We start from the raw sequence: 16714 nt of genomic DNA, 5'->3' as shown, positions 1-16714 counted from the left end.
TAGGCTAGCTAAAAAGGGGTATTTTTGCTCAGCTCTGGACACATGCTCTGTTTCTTTCTGCTGCCACTGGCACTCGTACGACCCTGGGATGAGTTGGTTTAGCCAGCTAATGAGGGGCAGCAGTGCAAGGAAGAAAACAGGACCACAAAGATTGTAAAAGGAAGAGGGAGAAGGACTTCTCTTCTTTGTAAGAGCTAGTTGTTAGATTGGCAGTTAGAGGATATACCTAAAGCACCCTTCTGGTTTACATCATCGGCTTAACTCCWTATGTAAGGACCCTTGACCTTACTGATAAGTAGCCCAGAATGCCTAGGGGTCTTTCCTCCTTCTGCATCTACTTCTTACTACTTTTCAGATGGTTGCAGTGGTACCCTAATACATCTTCCCATACCATCTCTCTCTATACCTCATTTAGGGCCAGTTGGGAACAGAGATTTGTGTATTTAGTGGAATTTGAAAGTGTGAGGGCCAGTTCAAAGTTGGTCTTTTTGCAGCTGAAGTAATAGTTTCACAGAGACTTTATAAGCTGGCACTGCTGCTGAAAGAAGCAGTTTTGCCTTTCTGCTTTTTCCTGCCTACTTGTTCCTATTTCTGCTTTATCTCTTCTGCCATCATGGTGATGGAACCTTTTTTTTTTTTTGGAAGCAGAAGCAGATAGGGTAGTTTTTAGTAACTATGAAGCTATAYTACCTGGGGAAGGGGTGTGTGTGAAATTTAAATTATTACATAGTCTACTGTAAGTGGTGTTCAGTGGCACAATGTTTTTTAATACTTAGTTTGTCAATTTTTTTCTAGCTTAATGATTTTCAAATAAGTATTAACATGGAAATTGCATTCAAACACTTCAATATTAAAAAATTGTGTGCTGCTACTTTAGAAAGACAAGTCATGATTTGCAATTATTATTTTTGCCATGAGACACTCATCTATACTTACCATGTAGTAAGATAATTTGTGAATTGTCAAAGGAAAGGCAGAAAAAATGACTCTTGCTCCTTGTTCTAGCCAAAGTTTTTAATAACAATGACACTATGGGTACATTTTGTTCTCCTTGAAAATCTGTTACAGAAAGATGAAGAGATTATAAAAATGCTCCCTTTACTTTTTTTTTGTAGGTTAATATTTTCAGAGATAAGTATTCCTCATTGCTCTTCAAGCTATTTTGAATGCCATCGCTTCACTGCTACCTTCAGGGTCAGAACTCTTTTCTCTAACTTGCAATGTGTTTAGGGGGTGGCAGTCTTAGCAGGTTTTGCAGGCCGCGTGTACTAGGTGGGTCAGGAAGGAATCCAGGACTTCTGCATGTCAGCTGCCTGTACATCAGGGACTGTCTGTAACTCCTCTGTCCTTGGATTTATACCATGTCCGATGTGAATGGTTATGCTCTCTTCCACCCCAAGGTATGATCCTCTGCATCTTCTGACCCACAGTTTCCTGAGATCATCTTTCTGTCCCTGCCAGTGGCTATCCAAGATAATGCTTGGTGTACCCTAGTACACTAGTGTACCTGYGTTTTGCTCTTTAATATTTCATTTACGTATGTCTCCCAGCTACCCTTCCCTATATTAAGATCATCCATTCTGTAACAGCAACATAGCCTGTTCTGTCTGTTCCTACTCTTTGCTTGCATCAAAGTTCCTCTTTTTTTTTTCTCCACAMTTTCAAGCTGCCCTGTCTTCCTAGTGTTTTACTATTATTATTTCTTTTCTTTCTGTCAGAGATTGATCATTAAACCCTTCTGGGAGACAGGCAGAGGGAAGAAAGGGATGTCATCCTTATGGAAGATGTTGAGTTGTCTCTTCCCACTCTGTAGTGCGTGCAAAAGTGGCTGAAGGTTTCTTCACTGATAAAAGTTGGGTGGATTATTGCTGAGTTTGCAGATATCTATTTTTCTGTACCCCAATCAGGTATGCTATTTTTGCATAGATACCTGTTTTTGTTTAGTTTAGCTTTTAAGTATAAGGCACCTCTCTGATTCTCCATGAAAAAGGACTTTAAGAAGTTTAAGACCCATAAGTGATCATTGAAGAGTTGAGTAAGCAGACAGAAATGCCTGTTGATTCTATGCATCATGTCTATTTACTTGTGCTTCTCCAAAACCATGTGTAAAGGCRTGTGTGCTCTAAAAGGGCCTTTGCCACACTAGTTTTGCCAGTATGGCCACTTTAGCAAAGTCCTCTGCTATGTAGATCAGTCAGAGAAAGAGGATTTGTTGCTGGTGGTTTTCTTGCCCTCCTGGAAGTGAGTATGTGCCTGCCTTCTGGCTCAAATTAGCTAGGTTAAACGCAGTAAACCGATTTTCTTCTGGCAGTCATATGTATTTTTGTAGTAGGATTTACTAACATAATTGTGTCTGTGTGAGCTTATGGCTCTCCCACCCACATTCTTTGATGCAGTAGCTGTGCCAACAGGGTTCTTCTAGTGAAAGACCAGGACAACTATAGCAGTCAGTCTATTTATTTCAAGGGTTTCTTGACTGGTTTAAGTCTCTCCTCACTTCTTCACAGTGAGATTATAGTAGTTACTGTGGTTGCAGTCTAGTGTTGTTTGTATAAGTAGAGCCACAAACCTAGGCTGTCTGGGGCATTAGCCAAATTTTGGGGACAGGGTTAATCATAGTCCTCACTGTAGACCTTAACTGCGTCATGGAAAGGTTTCCTGATCTGATCCTTTTGTTCTGCTGATTGATAACATTTTCTTGAATTGTTTCCTATTTAAAGAATTGTACTTCTCATGATTATTTTGGATACATCAGCAGCAAACATACAGAAACATAAATATAACAAGAAAAAAATATATAGCCAATCTTCTAAGAAGAAAAATGAGATTCCACTATCATCACCATCATCCCAGAATACTTCTCACCACTCCTTGGCTCTGTTGATTCAGGAAGCCAGAAGAGACTGACTAAAACCCAAATTTACACAGCTTGCCACCAGGCTGCTAAAGCATCCTATTACTGTTACTTTAAGCATTTCCTAATACCTCATTGTTATACACTTAGATGTTACTGTTCTGTCCTTAAGTGGTCTCAGGTTTTCACRTAAGTTTTGGAATATAGCTGGAGGCATTGTGACCCAGGCTATGTAGGAGCATGGGTTTTGCAGCGTCTGTGCTGGGTTTGTGTTGGAAGGTCCCTTCACTGTTTAAACTGGTTAGAGATACTGGAGTATGGTCTTTCCTGCCACCCCATTTGGCAAAACTCTTGCTTCCACAATGGACAGTCAGGTATGTAACAGTGGAAGGAAGAGACCAGCGGGGGGCAGCTCCTTTGCTCATCTTCACCATTAGGTCACTGTAGTGTAGTATAAGTGAGAGTTTAGAAAAGAAATTCTCTAATGCCTTTCTAAAGACTTTTTGCAGGCATTAAATACAATTTGGCTTTACTTTCACTTTGCCAACAAAATTGATTAAACTTTTGTAGCTTACCTGTGCTTTGAGTATTCAGGCTTTGATCCTGTCTCATCAACATCACTGGCGTCAGGACCGGCCTGACCWCTAAACAAAGTAGTTTTGACAGATCAGTGTCACTAAATAGAGTAGCAGAAAAGAAGATCATTAGCTAGGAAATTCCTTTCTTGTTGAACTTGTATGCAGCCATAAATCTTTATCACTTTTACCTTGGGGATGACTAGACATGCATTTCTTTGAGTAACAGCTAACTTAAGGTAGTTGRGAAGGAGGGGCTGCTTAAGTTTGCAATCAGCTGCACCACTGGCATAACTCAAGGAAGAATCCAAGTCTGGTAGCAGATTGTGAGAGCAGAAATTGCCAAAGCTGTCAGTGCTGCTGGAAGTAATGTGTATGTACTTGTTCCCTTCACTGTGTAATGAAGATATCAAGGAAGGTTAGGAAATGATTTTTTTTTTCCTTCTTTCCCTGAGGTATCATGTGTAGGTGTACTTAGGAAGTGTGTTTAGAAGGAAAAGAAATTATCATGCCTTTCTAGTGCAAAGAGGCATTTTGTAGTTACTGGGAAGTTACAAATCTGCAACTCGGAGCACAGCTGACATTTCTTTGCTAACAAATTGCAGCTTCATACTCCAAGATCCAGACCAAGGCTCTGCAGAATGTTTTATCAAATCAGTTTCACTACAGTAGTAGTTGAAGGATATACTGGTAAGGAGGACTGTACCAGTGCTATAGCCAAAATGAAATATTGCCCAAGGAAATTAAAGACTGTACCTTGCATTATATCCTTGGTAGCATTATTTGTCTGCAAACTTGATTTTGTTCCCAGTGGATTGTTTTTTGTTTTTGTTTTTGTTTAATGTCAGGAAGTAAAGCCTTGAGGTGTCAGGCTGTGAAATTAGAATAAGGGTAGCATGTATCACTTATTAAGGTGTGCTGTTATTGTACAAATATCTACTTCCTGGTTTGTTCTCTGTGGTTGAAGGCCTATCCTTTCATATTGGAAGAAATTCCTGTCAGGAGAACAAACCCCAGAACTAGACTTTCTTACCAAACTAGCTTTAAGACTGCAGCAGCGATGTCCCTTAATTAGGAGGCTTTCCTAGTGTAGTAGTACCTGCAAAATCTTGCCTAGCAAGCACAGGACTTCCAGTGTTGACAGTTGCCTTGTTTTTTCCTGCAAGCTGTCTTGGATCTCATTCTTTTACAGAACAAGTTTATGCCTCTCACCTGCCCTATGACCTCCTGGATTGGCTTGTGAGCCTGATCCACAAGTCATTAACAGGATGCGTCTGGTGCATGGAATGGAGAAGAGGCCTGAGTACTATGTTACAACTAGGAGATATTCCTTGGGCTTCTCTAAGGCCTTACCTTACCAGAAGGCTTTATTCCTGGTTGCAATTGAATGTTATCCCTGTCTTCGATCATGTCACATGTGTGACCTGAATTGGGAGATAAGAAACTTTAGCAAATTGTCAGAGCAAAACGTCTGGATGTAAAAATAGAGAGGTCAAAGCACCAGTTCTGACAAGTTGAAGGAAATGTTAATATGAAGATTCAATCTGATTCTTGACTTCCTAATGTCATTTGGACAGGAAACTGATATGGATAATGCTGAGTAAGTTTTAAAAGAATATTTTAAAGTGTAGTTCTCTAATATGGTCTCTTATGTCTTTAATACTCATGAGATGACTTATGCAAAGTCTGTCTTTTTTTTTTTTTTTTTCCTAATAGTGATCTGTTTGGTGGGTAGGACAGATGGGTCATAGTCTTTAGATGCTCACAACTGTCTGTTTAACAAGCATCATGAAGCCAAGAGAATTCTTTCTCTTTATCAGCTGAGGTTTGGTCCTCCAAAATGTTGTGCATTCACTACTTATTCACTGTGGCTCTTCAGCATGAGCTCAGTCTTACACCCGCAAATAGATTTTCTGATTCAAGTTGGACTGCACACCTTCCTGGAATTTCTTGGATTAGTACTCAAAACATCACAAGACTGAGTTTATGGCTTTTAGCTGAGCAAAATTGGCTGTGCTGCTTCAGCTCTGTGCCTTGCAGAAGATACSTCTCCAGCCTTCAGATTGTTAGTCTCTAATGGTGAACACTTGCGCTAATGTGTCATAATTCAGATGTAAAAATTTGTTCTTGTATTGATACTTGGCATGCAAGGCATCAGTCAGAGACAGGGTTAGTTAGAGAGCCGGGCTTTCTAAATCAGATCAGCTGTGGCTTTGTCTAGCTGAGTTTTTGAAAACTTTTAAGAATGGGAAGTCTTTCAGTAGGAGTATTTTCAAAAGAGTACAGTGTCTCTTATGATCAAATATTTTCAAGATCAGCTCTTATTAGAATTTAGTCTGCTAACACCGATTCTAGGCCAAAGATTATTTTCTGTCTGGTTCAAGTACAGTGTAAGAATACAAATATTCTTTTTCCTATTAATATGAAATCAGGAAAATTCAGTCAGAGGATGCTTAGAGGATCTGGGAGAGGACTACTCTGGCCAGGTAACCTACATTAAAGCTGTAACTGTTGTCTTCATTAGAATTTTTTACTGCACATTAGTTAAACAAGATAAAATGAAAGTCTCTGATCTTTGATAGAGTAAGACCCAAGAAGGAAATTCAGCTTCTACATTACCTGACAAAATACCCTGTTCTAAACAAAAGAAAATCAGTTTAGTGTATTACTTTTTGTCCTATACTACATGGAGATTTTGTGACAGTTATTCATTGGTTACTGTGATTTTTCTGAAATGCCCATTTTAAAATATATTAATCTTGAAACACATGATGACAGAAATCTGTGCATCATCTAGCGAAAGGGATGGGAGAAGAATTCTTAAGCTTCTGTGAACTTCTGACTACAGGTAGAAGTACATTACAGGAAGTACTTATTTAGATGTGCAAGTTCTTGAGTTGTGTCTTAACCACTGGGGAATCTTTCTGTGACTAGAAAGCTAATTACCTGACCGCATACGTTTTCCCTGTGTCATGGAATAGAATGAATGCCTGTTGTGTTTTCACTGGTATTTGTTGTTTTCTTGCAGTCTGATTACATTTACCTGTAATTCCATTTAGTTATATTTATCTTCCCAGCGATTTTAGGTCTCATTTGGTACAGCTCTTATGAAGCTTTGAAAAAAATATATTCTTAAATTTTTTTCATTGGACACCAGCTCTTCTRTAAAGTTAGACTGACACAAACTGTTTGTAAACAAGATTCTCAAATGCAATTTTTTGAATGTGTTGGGATAGCTGAGAAGAGTAACATGACCTCTTTCTTTCTTGTGGTCCTTAATTGCAATTTTTTCCTCATACATGCTTTTTGTTTCAAATGTGAGCATGCCATCAAGCTGTAATAGTTGGTGGCAAACGTTCTGTTTCTTATTTGTAAAGATACTTTCTGCACCAGGTGTCCACATGAAAGCTAGGAGACATGGTAATAGAAGTCACTATTATTAGCCATTCAGAGGGGATTCAGCAAGCACCCTCTTTCATTTCAAAACAAAAGGCACATTACAGCAAAAAGCATCTACCCTAACTAAGCCTTTCTCGAAATGAAATTTGTCTTCTTCCTCCCAGCCTATGGGATGATTCTTGCATGTAACCTCTTGTATATGATATAGAAGAAAACAACCTGTCTTCTCATGTAAACARAGAGTAGTTCTTTTTTTTCTGCTGACACAGTATGTGATGCTTTTTTCACATATAACTACTACCTGCGGTAAACTGGGCATCTTCTGTGTTTGCATAAAATCCTGACCTGTAAAGGTAAGATGTGGTCATCTGTAGCAGTTTCCACAAAATTACCCTGTTCTGTCCTCAAATTCTTCCTTTAACATCATTTTTTCTTGATGCCTACAGATGTTTTAACTGGTTCAAGGCATGAGTGTGTTGAAATTTTCTCCCATCATGCTGAAGTTTATCTCCTGGTTTCTTTTGCTCACTKACTGGTCTCTCTATCCATGTTGTCTTTTGTCTTAAATTTAAACTGTCTTAGGGGCTGTCTGTGTGTGCCTAGTACTGAGCGAGTTGAATTCTCATCCACAGCAGTGAATCCTGGGTGTGACAGTAATACAAAGAATAATACCAGGATTTTAAATTTTGCTAAAGAATATAGTGAATGTTACTTCCTATTCGCAGTGAAGGTAGCAAAGTTCTCACACCTTCTGTGGGGAGATCAACATAAAGCAGTATGTTTCCGTTAAAAAGGATCCTGCTAAATACAGTGTTTGTTTAGTGTGTATTTATATGCAGAAATATGTCCTCTAARGTATTGGCAGCTTTGCCACAATAAAAAAAAATAGAAGCAGAATAATTAATGTTTGTTATATTTCATTGTGTTATAYTGTATATTTTTTAGTTTAAATTAAGTTTAAACTGATATCAACCTGTTGTAAGTTAAATCAGTTAAATATTTTAGTCTAAGTAAAGAGTGCACAGCATATTTGTACTAAACTACTCAAAACAGGGATTATCTCCTGTTTTTATTTTATGTCCACTTTATGGGTRACTAAATCTTAGGTTTGCTTCCTCAATTTAACTTGAAGCATTCTGGAATGGGGAATTGATAACACGGTTGAAACACTTCAAGTTGTTTTTCCTGGCTTTCATTATGTACTGGTGAGAAACTCCTATGGAAGCAAGTATGAAGAATACTTGGAGCTAGTTTCTCAGAAGCTGAGGTCTTCTGATGTATACTATGTTCATTAGTATCTTTCTTTTCAGCTGCTTCAGTGTAGTCAACAACAAAATTCATCCATCTCCATAAATGTGTCATTGCTTGGTATGCAGCTATTCTAACTGACAGTTATACTGGAAAATGTGCAGACTAGTTATATTTGCCAGGTATTGGAAGCAGAGCTTGAAATGTAATGAGTCCCTAGAGATACCCCCTGATTTCAGTTGCAACACACGTAAGTACATGGAATAGGAGATGAAGGTGCTTATATTTTTCTTTTCAAAGCCAGTAGTCTGTTAATCTTTAGCTAATTTTACTTTGTTGTTTTTTAGAACTGTGCATTTCTCTGTGATTTATTTCTGTTAACTTGTTTTTTTAATCTTCTTTATTTTAATGTGTGCCTGTTTGCCCATAAAGGGATATTACTCTATGAGCCCTTGTGATGACGAATATGTAAGTGTCTATATCTTTATATCCTTTCACATTGCCTGCTGCAGCCTGTCACAGTCCATATTTTTCTTCCTTTCATGGTATCTAACAATTTTCCCTGTATTTTAACTTGTCATGACATTAATTGTATGGTTTATAAAGAGCCAAAAATGTATAAGGTTTGAAATATATGCATGGAGAACATGCAAACTCTGAGTAAACTTACAGCTTCATAATACATGTAACGGAGTATGTCAACAAAAGAGCAGCTTTGCCACAACTTTTACATAAAACACAACTGCTTTATAATATGCAGAAAGCAATTGTTTCCTCCCTGTGGATGTCAGTGTGTATAGTATATGATGTCTTTGAAGTGTACCAACACTTAATTGATCCCACAACACCCTTGAGTAAGCAGATAAGTATTGTTACTTAAGATAATAAAACAGAGTTATACTCTACTCAGTGGTGTATCTTATAATTTTAGGTATTTGTATTCTTAAYTTTAACCTGTAAAATGAAACTTTCTCTATAGTTCAGATTATCACACTCTTTCATACAATTAAAATGGATCCTCTTTCACTGAAAACTGAAAAAACAGAACAGTATTTTATGTACTGTCTGTGCCTTCTGCAATCCAGATGGAACTTTGTATTCTGGCAATATTACAAGTACACCATAAGTATCTAATTTTGCCCATAGTCAGTGCATTCTTTGCAGACAAAGGAAATGAGTCTACTTTTGAGTAACCCGGGATGTAATCAAATCATAAAAGTGATTGACACCTCTTCTTAAAAAAAAAAAAAAAANAAAAAAAAAAAAAAAGTATTCTTAAAAATCATCCATATTTATATATTTTTCCCTTTTCTTTGGATAAAACAAGATTTCACACTTGAAGAAAAACGGTACTTTTCTTTTTTTTTTTTTTTTTCCAAATGTATTCCTCACCTGAAACTGTGGTAACCCCTGTGAGCACTCAGCTTCTCATTTAAAACAACCTTTTGTTTAGAGAAATAGATACACAGGGTTATTGAATGCAACGGGCTTTTCCTTATTGCTTCTGTTAATCTTGACCCATTAAGTACTAGCCATGTTTGCCCATGCTACAAGATCTGCATCGAGCAACATGTTCCYGTTGATGCTGTGAATGAGCATATGGGACACCTTTTGCTTGATGTTTAACATTTAGTTCCCTTTCATGGCACTCTGTTTTAAGACTGAGAAAGATTGATTACAGATGAGAAATTAGGAATGACATTASCTGTGCAAAATAAAAATTTTGCATTTATGCAGGTAACTTAGTTAAATATCATTTTATATAATGCAGAATGTARTAACTTAAAAAATTGTTTAAAAATTCATTTTTCTACAGCTCTGACTCTAATTTTTTAATGATGTGATTTGCTAAACACATTGTTTTCCTTTCTTCCTGTCTCTACATTGTTTATATGCAGTATTTTTTTCTGTCATGTGATATCATTACATTATGACATAGTTTTTTATATGCAGTATTTTTTCKGTCATTAGATATCATTGTATTATCACATAATATTACAGTGTGACGTTTTTATGTACACTTCAGACATCCTAGAGAAGCTATTTTATATGCCAAATAAGAAGCTTTCATAACAGATCTCTAGTATAGTGAAGAACAAAAAAAAAACCAACAAAAACCAGAACAGCAAGTTAATTTAAAACATTTGCAGATCTTCACGTGAAATACATTTGCATAGCCCTAGTAGAGATGTGCCGGATTATACAAGCTTAGCATCTAACCCATCATAGGCTGCAGGTAGCAGTTTGGTTGTTATTAGTGTACAGTAAATGAGCTTGACATAATTTTGTGGATTCTAGTGATTTGTACAAATTAGCCCTGACTTTGGTTTTACTGTTCACATATTCATTGGTTACCTTTTGATTTTTAATTATGAATCTGCATTGAATTTGAACTGAATGTTTACAGCACCTTTTCACAGTGGTAACTGAGGCCAGAATCTGTCTATCAGCTTTAGACTTCAGCATATTACGAATGGATACATCAAAGAACATAGAGGAGTTAGTTTGAACACAAGGCTGCAGTATTTGATAAAATCAGTTGTGGTTTTGGCTTGCACATGAAATGCATTTGTTTTCTTTTACAAATACTGATTTTTTTTGAACTTTTTTGTTTTACTCCGTGCTGTTCGTATTCATGCATCGCTTCTTTCAAAAATGAAGGGCTGCCATCTGTAGCTARTCTGCGTTGTGACAGAATTACTTTACTTAATATGGCACCTGGTTTGGCTTTGGCAAGAACTAACACAAACATAAGTCATACCCTGTGATCCTGCCAGAATGAGCTGTGCTTGGGCTGTGTTTTTATTTCCTTACTTTAAGACACCTAGTTTCTGCTTGTGTTTTAATTACAGAAAAATGGTTTTGTCCTAAGATAGGTTTTGCATGAAAATTATTTGTTTGAGATTACGTCCCTGAATGTTGAGAGTCATGTGTAACAGGTAAATCACATATGCAGTATGTTTTTCAGTCATTGACTGGGAGTTTACAAAATGCCGTTGTTCAAAAGGTTGAATTAGTGTCTAACCTGTTCCAGGAAAGGTAAGACTGGGAAGAGGCTTTGGGAGAAAACGCCTGGTTTAAAATGTCCCCTGACAGCAAATCCTTAGAACCTGAGAAAGCTCTTGCTAAAGAAGAGTGGTGTATATTTGGTAAAATTGCCTGATCGAGGCATTGTCCAGAGATTATCGAGTATGATGTGGAAGGAAGAAGATATCTTTCGGCAGTGCTACCGACTCTACTTGACTTTCTGTCTGTGGCCTTGCTTTTATCACCTGAACGTGAAGATTGTAATGTTTCTTTTTACCTCACAGGGCTATTAAGAGCTTATTTACCATAGAGTATTTTGAGGTCTATAAATGCAAAATGTTCTGTATAAAGTATTTAACTTGGTAATTTTGCCAATGCAATTATTTAAAAACAGTTATTTGTCTTCTGCATTCAAATACTTTTTTCAAAAGCACAGTACAGTTGGAATTTCTGCATTGTTGCCACAGAAACAATTAGCTATCCAAGTTCAGCATTTAGGCTTAAGAATGAGCACCGGGAAAGAGAATAAAGGAACAGTGAGAATCAGAAAAACGAAAGGCTGAACTGGGTCTGTTCTGCCTGCCCAGTCTGTAGACTTCATTATAGAAAGTAGCCCACACTGTAATCAGTCAAAATTTGGATATTAATCTTTCCCTCAGTTAAATGTATCCTTTTGTATCTAAAAAGTCATTTAAAAAGGACTTCACATTTTTAAGTATTTTTGCAACATGGAAATCTGTTTTTAAAGTCATATAGCTAAAGATTGCAAAGAACTTGGACAAAAGGAGAGTTCTGTTAGGAATTTTCTAATGAGGTGACTTTATACTTCCAAAAATCTCCTGGTTTTGCTTTCCATGGTAGCAATATGGTGAGAGGGATGAAGGGTGGTTAAGCTGGTGCTACTGCCAGAAGTAATGCATGTGAAGCCTTGGCCTTSGGGCTACTGTGTACAGAGTTAATGGTGAAGAAAATGGCTTTTTTCCTCTGATCAGATTATATGGCTTGACTCAGGAGCGCATTTACCTCAATTAAGCAAATCCAAGGGCTGCTTTACAGGACTCAGATGTATCTGATGACTTGTTCTCCTTTTATTTCAAGTAATGAGCAGGCCAGGAGCTAAAGCTTACACAACCTTTTTAGTTAGTTAATGTAAAGATGTTTAATTAGGCAAATATCATGATATTGGGACATCTCAGATCAATACCAAAGAGGAGAAACAGAAACAAGCAAGCAAACAAAAACTGCGTAGTGAAATGTGAAAGGAGGCTCTGAGGTAGCAGGGTTGCTTGCTTTGGCAGGCTGAATCAGAGGAAATTTGTAATGTGCATTTGCCCTTCCAAGGTTCATGTGAGGCAAGGTGCTTTGTGAGGAGGAGGAGAACATCGTGCTTAAGGAATAGGAGTATTAAGTCCAAATGAAATTTTATGCTCTAGATTTCTTCTAATGCAGAAAGTTTATCTGAAAGAAGCTATGGAGTTCTCAGTAGAGTATGGTCGTATTCCCATGGCTTAATTTCCACCTAAATCCTTAAACCAGTCCACTTTCTATTACCTAGATCATTGCTGCCCAACTGGAGAACTCCACCAGCCTTAAAAATGAGGCATAGGGCTTGGTACAAACTATTATGTGAGAGTGACGGAGCACTGGAACAGGTTGCCCGGAGAGGTTGTGGAGTCTCCTTCTCTGGAGATATTCGAGGCCCGCCTGGATGCAGCCCTCTCTAACATGCTCTAGGTGACCCTGCTGACCAGGGGGGTGGACTAGCTGATCTCCAGAGGTCCCTTCCAACATTACTGATTCTATGATTATGGTCTGACAGGCTATTAGCTTAAGCTTCGTGCTGGGTCAGGCGCCCCTGGATGCTGGTGCTGCTGGAAGGGGGCAGCAGAAGCAGTCAAGGAACKAATGCGGAGTGGTGCCAGCAAGATGGTGACAGTAGTAGGAGCCTAGGAGCAGGAGCTGAAGAGGCCTAAAGAGGCCACAGTGTGAAGAGAGATGCAAGGGATGAGGAGAAGCATCACAAGGTAGCAGAGCTTTGAGGGTCTGGCATGCTGAGGGGATCCTCAGGAGCAGGGACTGAGGAGAGAAAGAAGGTAGCACAAGTATGTCTTTCCTCTTTAAAAGCTAAGATAAGAAGATGAAAAGTTGAGAGTCTATGGCTAGATGTTAAATGAAATAAACAGAACTTGGTGGTACTATATTTGGGTCACTCCAAAATTAAAATAACTGAAAATCTCTTTGGATCTAGTTAGCAACAGGTGGAGAGCGTGTGATGCTGTCCCCTCGGCATGCATATAGCTCTGTGTTTCAGAGGACGTCTCAATTGTCTGTCCAGAAGTAGCATGGCCTCTGAAATTATAGTCCTGTAAACTGCAGGAGAGCTGTTGGATTGGGTAATTAAACAAAATAAAACAAAAACAGAAAACAATGAAGAAGTGTAATAGCAATATTTACTGCAATTCTTCTTCTTGTAAAATTATTTAAAACACAGGCCTAAACAAATCCCAAAACGAGAACACTTGTAGCAAAGTTGTTACAGTTGCCTATCAACTGTTATGAACTTATTTTGCAGAAATAATTGTTTTCCAGTAACACAAAGTCTAAGGAAACTAYCTTCATCTTGTCCAAATTCTAGAGACTGATCAATGTGAGTGTGATTAGAAAAGTGCGTGCTGCACAAGAAGTCTCTCCATCTAGGTGGTCCTGCCCTTAGAGCTCAAATATAGGGTCCGTCTCGTTTTGTGGTACCTTTTAGATGTGAGGTAGACTATAGAGCCAAAGCTTACTAGATGTTTTACTGTGCTTCATCTGCCTGCTTAAAAATAAGTTTTGGATTGAATAGGACTTTCAGAGTCCAGCTTCATCTGATTTTTGAAAATCCTAATATTTTTCCAGTTGAAGTTTCTTTAGTTTAAAATTTATAAAAGCTAGCAAAATCTTACACTTACCCAAAAGTTTTATCTTTTCCTCAGTGTTTTTTCATCTTCAGGGGCCCTATTGTTTCTCTTGCTTTAGCATACTAGAAAGTCACTTTCCTCCCTGTTTCCCTTGGGGAGGAAGATGCTGAGGAAGGCAATAAAAATGTTTTGTGATTTTTTTGTGTACTCAGGTACAAGATTTTCTTGTTTTTTAAACTAGAAAAGAGTTTTGCTTGAACAAAGGTTGACTTTGATAATTATCAAAAGTGCTACAGAAAATTAAATAAGTGAGGGGGGAACAATGTAGGTATATATGTTATTCTGCAAGACTTCTGCTGTGTAAAGTAAACTAATGTGAGAACAGCTGTCAAGACAGATTAATTTTGAAGCGTGAGACCTGTTAATTGTCTGTTGTGTACAAGTCATTCATTGAGTTAAACATAATATTAAGTGCCTTCCAATGTGTGTATAAGCTTATTTCACCTCCAGTGAGAGCAGTTCCTTGTATTATGAAGGATACCTGTGAGCCTTGTGAAACCCAATGTGTTCAAGAATTTGTCAGCTGGTGTAATTCAGTATTCTCTATGGTATTTCATGCCTTTTGTCTTCTAAATCCTTCAGTTTTAAATCTGACAATAGACATGGATTACATAGCTCCCCTTGAAAGAGGCTAGGTTAGAGGAGAAGACCAGTTTTAAAGGATTAAGTGGTAATGAGAGATTTTTTTTGTTTGTTTGTTTGTTTAGAAAGTGAGTGGAGATCAACACAAAAAGACGACATTGAATATTTTGCGAATATGGCTTGTAGTTGACATCAGAATGCGTGATATGAAACGCATTTATGCCAGAATTGCTTTGTCCTGGCTCACTAACAATTACCTTTAGAAAAAATATTTATAAAGTGAATAACTTTCATATAGTGTAGGTATTTGTAAGTTCTGACTTGTGCAACCATGATGCCTACCTATATTCTTTGTCACATGGCAGCAGACAGGAAAGACCCAGGTTTAAGTTGAACTCATCCTGGGCAGAATCACTGAGAAATGGTATACCATTCCTTATCATTTTTGTCTGTACTAGAATAGATAGCCTTATAATTATATATTTACATATATTTATAGGTTGTGTGTGTATGTATGTGTGTATATATATATACACATATATATATATATATGTATGTGTGTGTGTATGGGTGTATGTACAAACACACACATACATATATATATATACACATATATATATATATGTATGTGTGTGTGTATGGGTGTATGTACAAACACACACATACCAGCTTTTTTTCTTTTTTTTTTAATGCTCCAAGTATATGTTATTTTTTGAAGTATTATTGTGAAGATAATATAGCCAAATCATAACAAAAGAGGTTTTCACCTGTGAATCACTCTGAGGGAAAAGAAAGAAAAACATTGGAAGTGTGAGAGTTTGCTCTGAACCTCATTAATAACACTGTTGGTGTGAAATTTGGACTAATCTGTTGTGATTTCTTTTTTCTTTTTCTGATCCAGGCTTCTACAATGTTAAGAGCATCCTTAGCCCCTGTGTAAGTATTTCTTGCTGAGCTGCTTGTTTGTCTGTGGCATGTGGAAGGAGGAACAGCAAATCAAAGTGCACTGCCGGTTGTCTGGAAATGGGAATCACTCATTCTCTGTGCTCTGTGTGCTTCCTCTGATCTCAGTGAACRTACTGTGCAAGTGCTGTGTCTGTATTCTTCTGCGCAGGTTTGGTAACATCCTAATTTCAGCAGGATGTTGCTAATCCGATAAATCTGCCACTCCMCACCTGTGACTTGCCTGCTATATTTTCCTTACTGTTTCCGCACAGTGCAGTCCTATTGTTGTAATTTGTTTGGCTTCTCACAAATACAGGAAAAGGAGGAATTGGTACACTGAATTTTTGTGTGCTCCAAGAATCATCTCTCACAGATTTAGTAATTTTTGGCCCATAAAATAGAACAGAGTTTATGTATCTGGGGCCAGTTTTTTTTTGTTTGTTTGTTTTTGTATTTGGACTTTTTTTTGATCCTTTTGTTACAAGATAAAGGAACAATTTTATCACATACAGMTTTTAAAATTTGTTTTGCAAAGTGGCAGGATAGGGAGATAGGACTGTAAGTTGTTTCAGGAGAATAAATGTTAAAATTAAATTATTGGTTGAAAGCACCTTTGTTAAGTGATCCTTGCCTTGTAGTGTTAAAACTCAAAGTATCAGGATTATACTAGTACATGAAAAGTARTCATGTATTAAGTCTTATGTTAATCCAACATGGTCCAGCTGGAAGCCTATCATAGAATCATCATAGAATGGTAAGGTTGGAAGGGACCTCTGGAGATCARCTAGCCCAGCCCTCAGCATAGCCCATACAGGGACTGAACCCACGACCTTGAGCATTAGCAGCACCACGCTCTAACCAACTGAGCTAGATGTGAAATCTCTTCAGCCCAACACCTTTCCTTTGGAACAGACACTGCTGAGTACATGAGAGCATAGGAGTGTGAAGCTTGAGTTACAGCTTATTACTATGTTTGTGCATGATCATATGCTGAGAACTACAAGCTGCTGCCTTCCTGTCCTTGTGGTCTGTAAAGGGGAAGGAGGGTATTACTGAACTGATAGCTGTTCTATGCAACTAAAAAGCTAGATCATCGATTGGCTAWTTTTCACAGTTTAGTATCTGCG

At 37.7% G+C, this 16714-nt stretch overlaps 1 protein-coding gene across 6 annotated transcripts in view; it reads left to right on the top strand.

Moving 5' to 3' along the window:
- Positions 1 to 16714, top strand: part of ARMC9 (armadillo repeat containing 9) — a 73283-nt gene that overhangs the window by 18120 nt on the left and 38449 nt on the right. For 4 of the 6 annotated variants that reach the window (XM_085325194.1, XM_085325195.1, XM_085325191.1 and 1 more), the window contains 2 exons: positions 8509 to 8544; positions 15544 to 15578. In XM_085325194.1, the coding sequence (XP_085181320.1) occupies positions 8509 to 8544; positions 15544 to 15578 (71 nt within the window). The remainder of the gene's footprint in view (positions 1 to 8508; positions 8545 to 15543; positions 15579 to 16714) is intronic. The other 2 variants (XM_085325193.1, XM_085325196.1) reach the window with 1 other exon arrangement.

Source organism: Rhea americana, unplaced genomic scaffold, assembly GCF_003343005.1.
Source record: "Rhea americana isolate MKP2758 unplaced genomic scaffold, rheAme1 scaffold_96, whole genome shotgun sequence".
NCBI classification, from domain to species: Eukaryota; Metazoa; Chordata; class Aves; order Rheiformes; family Rheidae; genus Rhea; species Rhea americana.
Note: the sequence above shows the minus strand (reverse complement) of the source record. Positions and strands in the feature narration are given on the sequence as shown.